The 11,300-nt window shown below is 42.3% G+C and overlaps 3 protein-coding genes across 3 annotated transcripts; all 3 read right to left on the bottom strand.

Moving 5' to 3' along the window:
- Positions 1–223: 223 nt before the first annotated feature.
- LOC133143870 (transcription factor 24-like) lies at positions 224–2,871 on the bottom strand. The gene is made up of 3 exons (XM_061266095.1): positions 2,703–2,871; positions 1,538–1,954; positions 224–677 (listed from the first exon to the last, which is right to left on the bottom strand). The coding sequence occupies exons 2-3, from the start codon at positions 1,943–1,945 to the stop codon at positions 558–560; spliced, it is 528 nt and encodes a 175-aa protein (XP_061122079.1). The 5' UTR covers positions 1,946–1,954; positions 2,703–2,871; the 3' UTR covers positions 224–557.
- Positions 2,872–3,421: 550 nt separating this feature from the next.
- On the bottom strand, positions 3,422–8,165 carry ppp1r42 (protein phosphatase 1, regulatory subunit 42). Its single transcript, XM_061266018.1, has 9 exons — positions 7,403–8,165; positions 6,863–7,010; positions 6,484–6,650; positions 6,280–6,418; positions 5,701–5,817; positions 4,468–4,585; positions 4,264–4,389; positions 3,673–3,766; positions 3,422–3,580 (listed from the first exon to the last, which is right to left on the bottom strand). Exons 2-9 carry the CDS (start codon positions 6,989–6,991, stop codon positions 3,496–3,498), a joined length of 975 nt encoding a protein of 324 aa, XP_061122002.1. The 5' UTR covers positions 6,992–7,010; positions 7,403–8,165; the 3' UTR covers positions 3,422–3,495.
- A 413-nt stretch (positions 8,166–8,578) lies between these two features.
- Positions 8,579–10,829, bottom strand: cops5 (COP9 signalosome subunit 5). Its single transcript, XM_061266017.1, has 8 exons — positions 10,550–10,829; positions 10,079–10,313; positions 9,834–9,962; positions 9,668–9,733; positions 9,506–9,591; positions 9,316–9,427; positions 8,920–9,068; positions 8,579–8,824 (listed from the first exon to the last, which is right to left on the bottom strand). Exons 1-8 carry the CDS (start codon positions 10,684–10,686, stop codon positions 8,737–8,739), a joined length of 1,002 nt encoding a protein of 333 aa, XP_061122001.1. The 5' UTR covers positions 10,687–10,829; the 3' UTR covers positions 8,579–8,736.
- Positions 10,830–11,300: the final 471 nt, after the last annotated feature.

The following is an 11,300-nucleotide window of genomic DNA, read 5'->3' as shown; positions in this document are numbered from 1 at the left end:
TATTTACATTATTGTACAATGTATATATTATGCGTAAAATATTTTTAAACCTCTAAAATAGCAATTATAACATGTATATCTATAATGACGTTTTTATAAGTTAACCCACTTTTCAGTTGTTATTGCTCTTAAATAGCATTGATTGAGTATACGATACAACAACATTTTTACCTTTTTATTCACACTGTTTTTTCCAAGCATGCACATGTACACACAAAAAAACAATACCAGGAGGGAACGTGAGACTGGCAGCCCCCTATTGTTGACCCCCCGACAGATCTCTTCACATGACAGATGTTAAGTTATTCACACATGCATTTTAGTACAAATGTCTCAGGCTTAAAGCGCACACTCCAAGCATGACAGGCTCATTATTATTATAGCCAAAGATCATACTGGGGGGGTGTAGCTGCACAATGCAAACAAGACTGACACGACAACACTTGAGGAAAAACACAACACATCATATATTACTTTACAGCGTCTCCCTGTATCGATATAGTGGAATACACGTGTCCTTCAGCACCGCTCATGCAAATGGCAACCACTTGGTTGATTTATTTGGAGATGGATGATGAGGAAGATGATGATGATGGACCTTGGTTCTCAGATTCTGAAGGATCGTTCAGGAAGTGACCGCTCGCTCCCACGTACAGTCTGGACCTCATCGGCCATTTCTGTTACGGGATATTGAAGCAATTTTAGCAAGATTCACAAACACAAAGAGAGTTACTAAGATGGAACAATAACCCTGAATAAAATTGTCTCTAAATAAATATATTGTAATACATAATCTGTTTTGATGGGGCAAAGGTTCACTGTCCACGTATAGTTCTGTTGCATTTACGTTTGCATTTAATATCTTTTAGAAACATTGTTAAGCTTTTACCATAGGCTAATTTTTTTTTAAATGTTGATGTTCTCTAAATAATTTTTTATTTGTCACTTTTTAAGTGCAGTGTTTGTGTTCAAATTATGCATTAGCGTACTGTAAAAAATTGAGAATCACTGTTATTGGAAGGCATGAATATATTTATAGAAAATGACTAAACCCCGTGACGATAACGCCATAGATACATTTTTAGGAAACTATAGAAAAAAATCAATAAAACCTCTTAGAAATACTTGCATATATTTATCAATATGTCAAATCATATTACAAGTAGGTATTCATAAATGTCTATATATTTACTTTAATCAATGCTCACTCATAACAAAAGTACAAACAATACATTTGTAAAACGCTATTAATAGCTCTTTGATTTGGTTGTTTAGTGCTGCAGCAAGAAATATATACAATAATATACAAAATGTATGTTTTTAAAATACTTTACTGATAGAATTAATCAGTATTTTTGCCTTTAAAAAACACTACACATCGGTTTCATAGATTTTTTTCCATGCGTATTTCCTGATACAGAGAATTTAAATAAAACCAAATAAATGAAAGATTTGAGATTTTAAGTATTTATTCTATGACACTTTTTTCTAAATAGTAATAATAAGAATAATAATCTCCCGTTTTTTTGTGACTGACCTTGACCGGGTGCAAGTATCCTTCCCCTTTGAGCGATTTTAACGCCTCCTTGTGCTGCTTTGTGCTCTCGCCCTCGTCGGCGCTTTCCTCTTGCAGAGTTCGAGTCAAGTGGGCGATGTAGGTGGTGGCCAGTATCAACACGTCCAGTTTGGACAGTTTGGTGTCAGGCGGCACCGACGGCAGCGTCCGTTGCAGCTCCAAAAAGGCGTTCCTCAGAGTTTGGACGCGGCTCCTCTCCCGCGCCGCGTTGGCCGCCGCCGGCCGCCCTCTGCCGCCTCCCCCACCGGCCAGCTGCGGCGGCGGCGCCCTACCAGCTGGACTAGAACTCGGGCTGGAGCCTGGGCTGTCGTCCACCACCGTCACGGAACAATTGCCGCTGTCCATTCGGTGCGTCTGTCTCCCGACCATCTTGCTAACCTTGAAAGTTCAATGAATGACACACGTTCCGTGGAGTTGGTCAGCGAAATTAGTTCTAAGAAATACAAAGCTCAATAGCATAATTGCCGCATCATTTTCATTCAAATTCAATTAAGACCATTTATTTTTGAAAAACTATATTCCGACAAGAAAAAAAAACTATTTCAAAATGATTTCGGCAATTAGGCTAACGGTTCAGCGATGCAAAAATGTTCTAATGGGTCAGTTCGGCCCATTAGAACTAGATTACTCGTTTTCTATTGAAAGAAAAATGCATGTTAAAATGTTTTAATGCATAAGATAGTTTTAAGAAATCTCGTTTCATGTTTCTCGGGAACTACAGTAATGCTCCTTAAAAAAAACCTCCTTTACAGTAATATTTTGTGGAATTCTTGTCTTAAAAATGTTTGCTAATAATTATAATTGTGAAAGTGCCTGCGTTTTTATTAGAAATACTGTTTTCCAGGGACCGAAATAATGTTTTTAGATCAATGCATAAAAAATATTAATCACCAATATTTAGTTTATACAACTTTTTTTTTAGAAGTTACACATGAAATCCCAATATATACAATAAAGCATTGATTAAAAATGTTTTAGGTGATACGTCAACGCAAGAGTCCACCAGCTTTAAGCTGGCTGCACTACGGAGCAATTCTACCCCAAAACAAAAACGCTAAATAAACTTTCGTGACTAGGAAATAAACTTAGTGTAAACAGCATGTCCATCAACAATGTCAAGACTCACCTCTCGATCTCCGAGCAGGCGTCATTAAAGACTGTATATCCCCCTTGGGGCAAAAAACGGAATTGTTTCGGAACGGGGATGCTTCACCTTCGAATTAATCAGCGTGACTCGGGACTACTTTTCCTCTTCTCCTTCTGCCAGTTTGTGTCTCGATGACGGCTGCGTTCCCTTTTGCACTCTCACTGTTTTTGAGGCCGCAGTCCCGCTCTAATTGGCTGCTTTCGCTGGCCTATCAGAAAATGGACTCTTTTTTTTTTTTCTCGACAAGGATGAAAGGCCTGTCCGTCAAAAGACCTCTTGCAGTAGACCGTGAAGACAAGCTGAGAAGACAAAAAAAAGAAAACTTTGGGGGACAAAAACTGCTGTAATCAACAGTGAGGAAATTCCCCAGAGGCTCCTTAATGAATCACTCATGGGATGGTATATTAATGGAAACAATTAGTCATAATAAGTGTTTCTTTTTCATGAACGTAATCTAACCGTCAGAGAATTTTTTTGTTTTCATAAGAAGTATCCGGCAGGGGTGCTCATTAGAGAAAGGTCAAGTAAGCTTGTTTGCCTAAATACCTCATGCACCCATTTAGCATTTGCATCCCTCCATTTGGATACCTGTGTCACAATTTGCCATTTATCTTTTAAATTATCATATGAGCAAAATAAAAAGTCATTTCTATCTGAGGACAATGTCAAGAAGACCATTTTAATGTTAAATTACACACACACACACACATACACATACACACAGCAACTGAGTAAAAATCTAATGAATCACATTTTGGAACAGCTAGCAAATCTATGGGGTGATTTTTTTATTTGCGTCGGACGTGACCGCCGTTCGGTTGAGTTGTTTGCACAAGGAGCTTTTTAACTGCTGAACCCTGAAAGACAGTAAAAAAAAATAAACATTTAATTTGAATCAATTTGAACCTAACTCATGACAAATTGAATCCAACAAACAATGAGAGGGGACCTGTGAGGCTGCTGCTGCGCCGACCAGCCTCGCGCACGAGCGTGGCAGCACACGTGAGGCGGGTACGCACCCGTCTGACCCACACCAACGTTATCTGCAACACAAGCAAACACAAACTGGATTTATTTTCTTAAAAAAACCCAAAAATAAAACACATATAACCTCCACATTTGTACATTTTTTTATCCATGTCAAATCCTACTAAATAATTAACACAATAACATGTTTACAATTTCAAAATGTAATGTGTGGAAATATTTTTCACATTTAAATCAGTAGTTATATTTTTTACACAAAATACCAAGTTTTCCAATGATAACATTAAAATACAGTTGGCAGAGATTTAATAATTAAATATTTTAAGCCACCGTAGCATTGTGAAAATATATCTAAAAAATTTAAATAATAAATAATAATTAAATTAAAAATGTATTGTACATAAAATTACATTAGACTGCATCTAAATAGTTGTAAAACATTAAATGCAAATGTACACTACTTAAAAGTTAAATACAACTGAACTGTACAGGAATATATCGTTGTAATCAAATAAATTTAAAAAAATTAAAGAAATTAACTGCAGTGCCTTACTCATCATTGCAAGTGTTTTCAACAGTTCCTCGTCCTTCTTCTTCTTCTTCTTGGCTTCTTTGGAGGCTTCCCATTTGACCAAAAATTCTCTAGTCACCTCCTGAATGTCGCGGCCATCCAGCACCTCTGATAAACACAAACAATTCGCCTGGCTCGTTTCTAAGTTAGATTATTTTGAAAAGAAAAAAAAAAAAGCTACTTTACCGAGTGCCTTACACGCTGTGATCAGTCGGTCTCTGTACTTGGCGGTTTTGCACACAGGATTTCCGCGCAAATCCATTTGAACCAGCCAAGGCCAGGACCCTGTCACGTCTTCGAGCTCCTAGAAGCGAGGGAGGAGAGAGGGGGGGGGAGATATTTTAGTTATTAAAGTATCGTGCTGTGCTGCTTTTTCACAAAGTTGCTGAGTTCGAAACAAACACGGAAGGATGTTTAACACAGTCCATAAACAACACATCAGTCTATTTTAATAAACAGTATCGCCCGCGGGGAGGGGTGGGGGGGGGGGGGGGCGGGGAGGTGTGGGTTCGCTTGTATGTTTATCCAAAAGGCACATTAATCCACGCTGTGGAAATATGAACACTCTCTGGACACGCTGATTGTTCATTGCCTTCCTGTCTTGGCCAAAGCGCTTCTACTTTACCGAGCGGCGGTGCAATCAGTTCGGCAGGGAGTGTGTGTGTGCGGGGCGGTGGGGGGGACCCCTGAGCACGGCTTTGATAAATGATCGTGTCAGGGCCGTCAGTCAGAGCTTTAGCCCCCTCGCCGCCACTGAGGCACCCACCCCCGCCTCAGCTCCAGAGCCAGGCTAATGATGGGCCAGTTATGAACCTGCATTTGACCAGCGCTTCGATTCAGGATGAAGATGCTCCCCATTTGTCACCCCGACTGACTACCTGTCATAATCTATTTCGAGCAAAGGGAAAAAAAAAAGTAATACATTTTCCAGAAGAGCCGATTGATCTTTTTGGAGGCCTGTCGTTGAGGAATCAATAAAGGCAGACTGCTTGTATAAATTATGCAGCCAAACAAAAATGACATTTTGTATAACAATCGTTGAAATTAAAGTTGGCAATTCCAATAATAACGAACTCCCGATCGCAAATTTGGGAGCACCACGTTTAAAAGCAATCAACAAATTCCAAATATGAAAAGAAAAAAAGATTCAGGCAGGAAAACTGATGCTTGTTTTAAGCTGTCAGTGAGCAAAACCCTCCAGGGGGGAGGGGGTGGGTGGTGCTCGGTGATTTTCTGAATAAATCGGAACCCCGAGAGTCATTCGAGCCGGCGGTGGGATTTGCGAGATTTGCTTGTGTAGAATCCGCATCTCCATCTCATTTCACGCCTGGCCGCATGCAGCTCCGCCAGCGCCTTCACGCTAACGCCGGCGGCTAATCACGCGTCGGATGAACTTCAAGGGGAGAGGAGTGCTTTTACCTCCACGTCCTGCAGCTTGTTGTCGGCGGCAGAGAAAATGCAGATTTCCCACAGTGCGGCCAGCTCGGCGATTTTGTTGATGTTGTTGTTGTTGATGTTGAAGATGCGCATGGATTTCTGGGAGAAAACAAAAAATAGTTTATAGAGTACAAAAATCTCATACAGAAATCTTGTACAAATCTCATGAGATTTTGAGACTTCAATCTTGCAAGACTCCTTTAAGGTTTGTATTTGCCGTTATAGTCGATCCAAGTCACCTTGATAAAGTTGTGGAATGGCAACACGAAAAAAAAAAACTGGAACTGTTTGAATTTGCACAGCAATTTGTTGGAATGATCTAAAATAACACGAAGTTGAGCTCGCGCTGGGCCGTTAACTGAGCCACACAGGCCTCTTTGACATCATCAAACAAGATCCCCTTGACAAGGACCACCAAGCAGCCAGGCATCTTGTAGCAAACACGTGTTTTCAGCTTCTCATCTGACCTCCTTGGGAACTTGCTACATCGTTTTCAAGTGCAGCCAGGAGTATTTTCAGAGAATATGAAAAAAAGAAGAAAGAAAGGAAAGTGGGTCATACAGCCAGGGAGCGCAGGGTCCTGGGGTCGAACTGCAGCTTCTCCCCGGGGGGCAGCCTCTGGCTCTCCATGTGCAGCTCCTCCAGCTCCCCCAGGCCCTCCAAACCCTCCAGAAGCGAGATCCTGTTACCACCCAGGTAGCTGCAAAACACACACATGCAAAATCCTTCAATGTGATACCCACAAATGGTTAAAAAAAAACTCACAGTTTGGAGAGTTTGCGAAGATGGGCCAAGTTGTCAATATGTGTGATGTTGTTGTTCTGCAGGTACAGATGGGTCAGGTTACAAGCAAAGTCCAGGTTCTGGATGCGCTTGATGCGGTTGTTGTACAGGTAGAGGACGGTCAGGTTGTGGCATGCGGAGAGGTCACCCTGCAAAAGGCGAGGAGGGGGGGGGGGCTGGTTAGAAACAGCTGAAACAGCAGCACGAGGTTAAGCATGCAGACGCCCTCTCAAGTGGGAACCATCTCAGTTTGAATCAGAAGTAAAAAGAAAACTGTTATCAATGGGAATAGAAGCATTAAATCATCACCAGCTATTTACTTTTACATTTTTAAGAGTGAAACGCAATGGCCTCTACTCACAATGTCCTCGATGTCGTGCCCGGAAAAGTGGAGGTGAGTAAGCGTCCCGAGGTTGTACTGGAGAGAGAGGCCTTTCTTTTTCTTGAAGTTCCTGGACTTGGCTATGAGGTCTGTTGTCAGGCTTACCATGGTTGCCCGGAATCACCTTCTAAATGCACATCACGAGTAATTAATATGAACCGCAATTAACTACCGAAGTGATTGCGTGCCTCAAGATGGTACTACAGTATAAATTGCGTCGCTCCAGATACAACGTCACAAAACGCCAGTAGCTCATCTCACTTGTCATTTCAACATTTAGCACGTCATATACGGCAATCTAACCGCTTTATTTAACGTAGCAAACGATAGTAAAACACATAATATAAGTTATAATACGGAATCCAACTATTACAAAATTCGTAACGGAATCGTGTGTATAGCCTGTAATGCTAATTCGGCTGGCACAATAAATGACGTACTCTACGTCAGCTACAATAATATGACGTCGAGTACACGGACATTGAAATAAAACAGCAAAAATCAATTTTATTATCCTACCTGCGTTCTGTGGAGACAGCGAGTGGTCGGGGCAAAATAAAAAAAAGTGTCAGTGTTGAAAAGTTGTTGGGCGTCTATACGTTGCCATGGGAACCATGACGCGCCAGAAGCTAGCCGACAAACAGGAACTTGAAGATTGTGTAAAAACGATCATTAACGCATCTCATCAGAACAAGTAGATATAAATCTAAATAAGTCGCGGCAAGGCGGACTAGAAGTCGCAGGTTTGAGTTTGCATGCTCTTCCTGCGCTCGTGTGGTTTCCAGCACAGTTCGGACGACTTCGCGTTACACAATGGAAGAACCAAGTCAAGGTTCTGCACAGTTTCAAATGGCGTCCCTTTTCCCGGCCACAATTCGCGCCCCGAGTCCTCCCCGTTGGATTCGGCGCCGTGGCAGTGACACAGGCCAGGAACAAAAGCACACTGGAGGCCATTCAACCGCCGAGCGCACGAGCCTGCTCTGCGTCCACTACGCCGAAGTGTCACGTCGTTTTCTCAGGGCATTGTAATGGCCAACTGTATATTTTGGATGTCGTGTTCAACTGAGAAGGGAAGCCCGTCGAGGGGGCAGCAGCCGTGCCTGCTTATTCTCTACAAGATGAAATTGGGCACCACTTCTTGTAATGATTTTCATTTGCAATCCGTCTGGAAACAGCGAAGAAATGTTTGCGTGTTGCTTTGCCGATCACTGAAATATGTTGGAACACGTTGCAAATTGCACCGTGATTATCAAAAGATTTTGAAGAAAGAAAATATTCAGGTCAAACTAGGGGCAGCCAGAAAAAATCATTCCTCTTCAAGAGCTTATCTTCATTAGGGTCAAGTTAGACTCAATCAAAGGAGGTTTTAAAAACAACAACATAATTTTACATAGACCAGCCCCCCCCATCATTCCTGCAAAATAATAAAACAATGTTCACCAACAGTCCCTCCAAAAGTATTGAAACAGCAAGCTTCTCCCAATTTACCTTTTCCCCTATAAACCCAATGAGCCTACCACTGATGTTTTTGGGATGTGGGAGGAAACCCACACAGGCACGGGGAGAACATGCAAACTCAACACAGACCCGCGCCATCTGAACTGTGAGGCGGACGTGCTAACAACCAGTGTGCCAGCGTGCCGCCCACTTGAGATCATCTGAAATCCAAATACAACAAAAACAAAGAAACTGACCTTGCCATTCCAATACTTCTGCATGGGACAGTAAATTTTATTGACTCCGATATATTTTCTGGCTACAACAGTGAAAGTGAAAAATGGGGTATTAAGCATAAACACTTTGCCGTCATACACAAACATTCCCCAGGAAGTGCCGGTACAAACCAAAAAAAATTAATTAGATGTGTTGATTTGATTGAAGAGTTTGTCCTTAATGACTTGAGACATCAGGCCGTGAATGGCTTCGATGGTCGTCTTGCAGCTGAAGCAAAGAGGGGCAAAAAATATTTTACTTTTGTTTTTTTTAAGATTTTTTCTGGTTCAGCGTTTGATTTATTCATTGTAAACGGTACATACCTGTCCCGGGTGGCTTTGGCCAGCTTGTCCTCGGACTTCCTGTCGTGCGTGTCCAGGCCCAGCATGAAGCTCCCCCGACCCAACTGAGCCTCCGACTGCTCCAGCTTCTCTGATAGGTCGAACACCTGACCAGTAGTATAGTCCGAGTTCTGACGCACAAAAAGACCAACGGGATGTGCCCGATGAAGACAGAGGCGTGTTGCTGGAAGCGTTTGCTTAAGGTGATGCCAACATGTTGTCAGTGGGGAGGCTCATTAGAGCACAATGGCGCACGCCGCTGTCACCATCTTGACGTATAGTCAATTTGGCCTGGCGTGCACTGTTTGGATAAGCTAGCTGGCTATTTAGCACCCCTCACTCACTCAGACTGCGGGGGCTTTCATAATAGGAAGTTACCGTGAGGAGACTGGAGGAGCTTAACGTGTTGACCCAGTATTTGTTCCAGAGGAGCTCCAACAGCTTTCTGTCCAGGGATGACTTGAAGTATGTCACTTCCATTGCGTAATACCTATCAAACACAAAGAAAAAGAAAATCTTAGGAACCGTTTTTAAATGTGGAAACTCGAGCTTTAGAAAATAGACTCACTGTTTACAGTGTACGCCAAAGTCTTCAATCTTATTCAGAGGGATGGTTTGATACTCTGACGGCCCTTCGTCAGGAGGCTTATAGCCCTGAAATGACAAATATTTCACAAAAGGCAGTAAATAAAACCTCACAGTTGTGGACCATGAAAGTGGTTTCCTCTACCTTTGGGTATGTCCTAAAGGCACCCAGGTTGACCTTGCCGGCCGAAATGGTCCGCGTGGGGTCAATCTGTAAAAGGCGGCAAGATAGGGTAGACAAGATGTGGGTAGACAAGATGCAATCACAAAAATATCGTAAACAATATCAGAGGTGGCTCATAATATATTACCACCACGGCAACAAAAGGCTCCTGAAACTGCTGGTTGAGCATCTGAGTGCTGACATCGATGCCCGAGAGCCAGCAGCCGTAGCCCGGGTGACTGTGATACCAGCCGATTGCGTTCTCCAGTCGGCCCACCTGACACAACAAAACAGTTGCCACTAGATTATAAAAACACTCATCAGACAGTCCTTTACACCTTCATGACTCTCAATAGGAGAACTAAAAAAACAACAACAACAACAACACTAAACCTGTTTGGCGTTCTCAATATAGGCTGCCATGTACTCGTAGGCAGCGGCCTGCGCGTTGACTCGGGTCTCGGTCCCTTCTACAGGCAGCGCAAAGCTGTCCATGATGATCATGCTCTCGCCATCCACCTTGCCCAGCATGAGGCCCATCACCTCCAGGTTGCCACCCGAGCGAGCGTGCATCACCATCTTCAGCAGAGCCAGTGCAGAGATCTTGGAGTACTTGAAGTAGTGGTGGCTGGTACCAGGTACACATAAACGCAAAAAAATAAAAAAATAAAACATACACATGGCGATTCGAACCTTTCTCGTGCTTGAGTTTGTGAATAGTGAAAGGCACATAGGCGGCGGTTTACGGTAAAGCGTCAAAATTCAGTTCCGGTGTTGTTGCTCTTTTAACGACCACAAATGAATGTTGAGCAACCTACAATGACTTTTGAACATGCAAAATACCTATTTGTCACTTCAACTCACTCTTTTGTCCACGGCTTAGCCGCAAGGATCTCCTGTTGTTGCTTTTTGTCATATTTGTAAATTTCGTCAATGCTCTGAACCTCCTGCATGCTGTTGGTGAGCTCCCAGGTTTTCTGAGCCGTGTTACTGGCCGCCATGGTCTCTCGGCCGAGGACGACGAGTTGATGTCAAACAATGAACGTGGGCTAAATGCAGTGAAAATTTTGTCTTTTTAACCAAATACGCTGATGCCTCATCAAGGAGCTCCGAGCTCAGGGCGCCATGACAGTCAAATATCATTTATGAGATTAAGGGGGCGTTCAACTTCAAGTCGCCATTATATATCAGAATTTCCCATAAATTTCGTTCTCGATTTGTACTTTTGATTAAAAAACAAAATTTTAATGGAAATATAAGTATTTGCTCAATAATCGAATTACATTTAAAATCTTTGTCAAACTCAAAGCAAGGTAACCCCCCCCCCATATCGCATAATGGTTCAGCCCAAAGAGGGAATCCGAAACAGCAAACCAGAGCTATACTGCCCTCTTGCGACTGTTTTCTACATTTTCATATATTTCAATATGTAGTAATCCTTCGCTACATCGCAGATCGTTTATTGCTATTTCACTACATCGCGGATTCCCCCCCCCCCCAAAATATATAGAAATTCGAAATTAAACTTCTAATTTGGGGAACTATGGCAGGAGGAAATTGCAGTGCGTACACTTGTACCTTTTTATATTAAAAATATTATAATAATAAGAGTTCT

Source organism: Syngnathus typhle, linkage group LG19 (genome assembly GCF_033458585.1).
Source record: "Syngnathus typhle isolate RoL2023-S1 ecotype Sweden linkage group LG19, RoL_Styp_1.0, whole genome shotgun sequence".
NCBI lineage: Eukaryota > Metazoa > Chordata > Actinopteri > Syngnathiformes > Syngnathidae > Syngnathus > Syngnathus typhle.
This window is presented reverse-complemented; position numbering and strand designations above follow the sequence as displayed.

Coding starts and splice junctions, on each gene's coding strand:
- LOC133143870 (XM_061266095.1), bottom strand. CDS start 1,945: ATGGTCGGGAGACAGACGCACCGAATGGACAGCGGCAATTGTTCCGTG. Junction 678..1,537: donor GATACTTGCACCCGGTCAAG/GTCAGTCACAAA, acceptor ATCCCGTAACAG/AAATGGCCGATGAGGTCCAG.
- ppp1r42 (XM_061266018.1), bottom strand. CDS start 6,991: ATGGTAAGCCTGACAACAGACCTCATAGCCAAGTCCAGGAACTTCAAG. Junction 5,818..6,279: donor GGACCCTGCGCTCCCTGGCT/GTATGACCCACT, acceptor GTTTTCTCCCAG/AAATCCATGCGCATCTTCAA. Junction 4,586..5,700: donor ACAAGCTGCAGGACGTGGAG/GTAAAAGCACTC, acceptor CCTCGCTTCTAG/GAGCTCGAAGACGTGACAGG.
- cops5 (XM_061266017.1), bottom strand. CDS start 10,686: ATGGCGGCCAGTAACACGGCTCAGAAAACCTGGGAGCTCACCAACAGC. Junction 9,734..9,833: donor AGCCTTTTGTTGCCGTGGTG/GTAATATATTAT, acceptor CGCCTTTTACAG/ATTGACCCCACGCGGACCAT. Junction 9,428..9,505: donor TTTGGCGTACACTGTAAACA/GTGAGTCTATTT, acceptor TGTGTTTGATAG/GTATTACGCAATGGAAGTGA.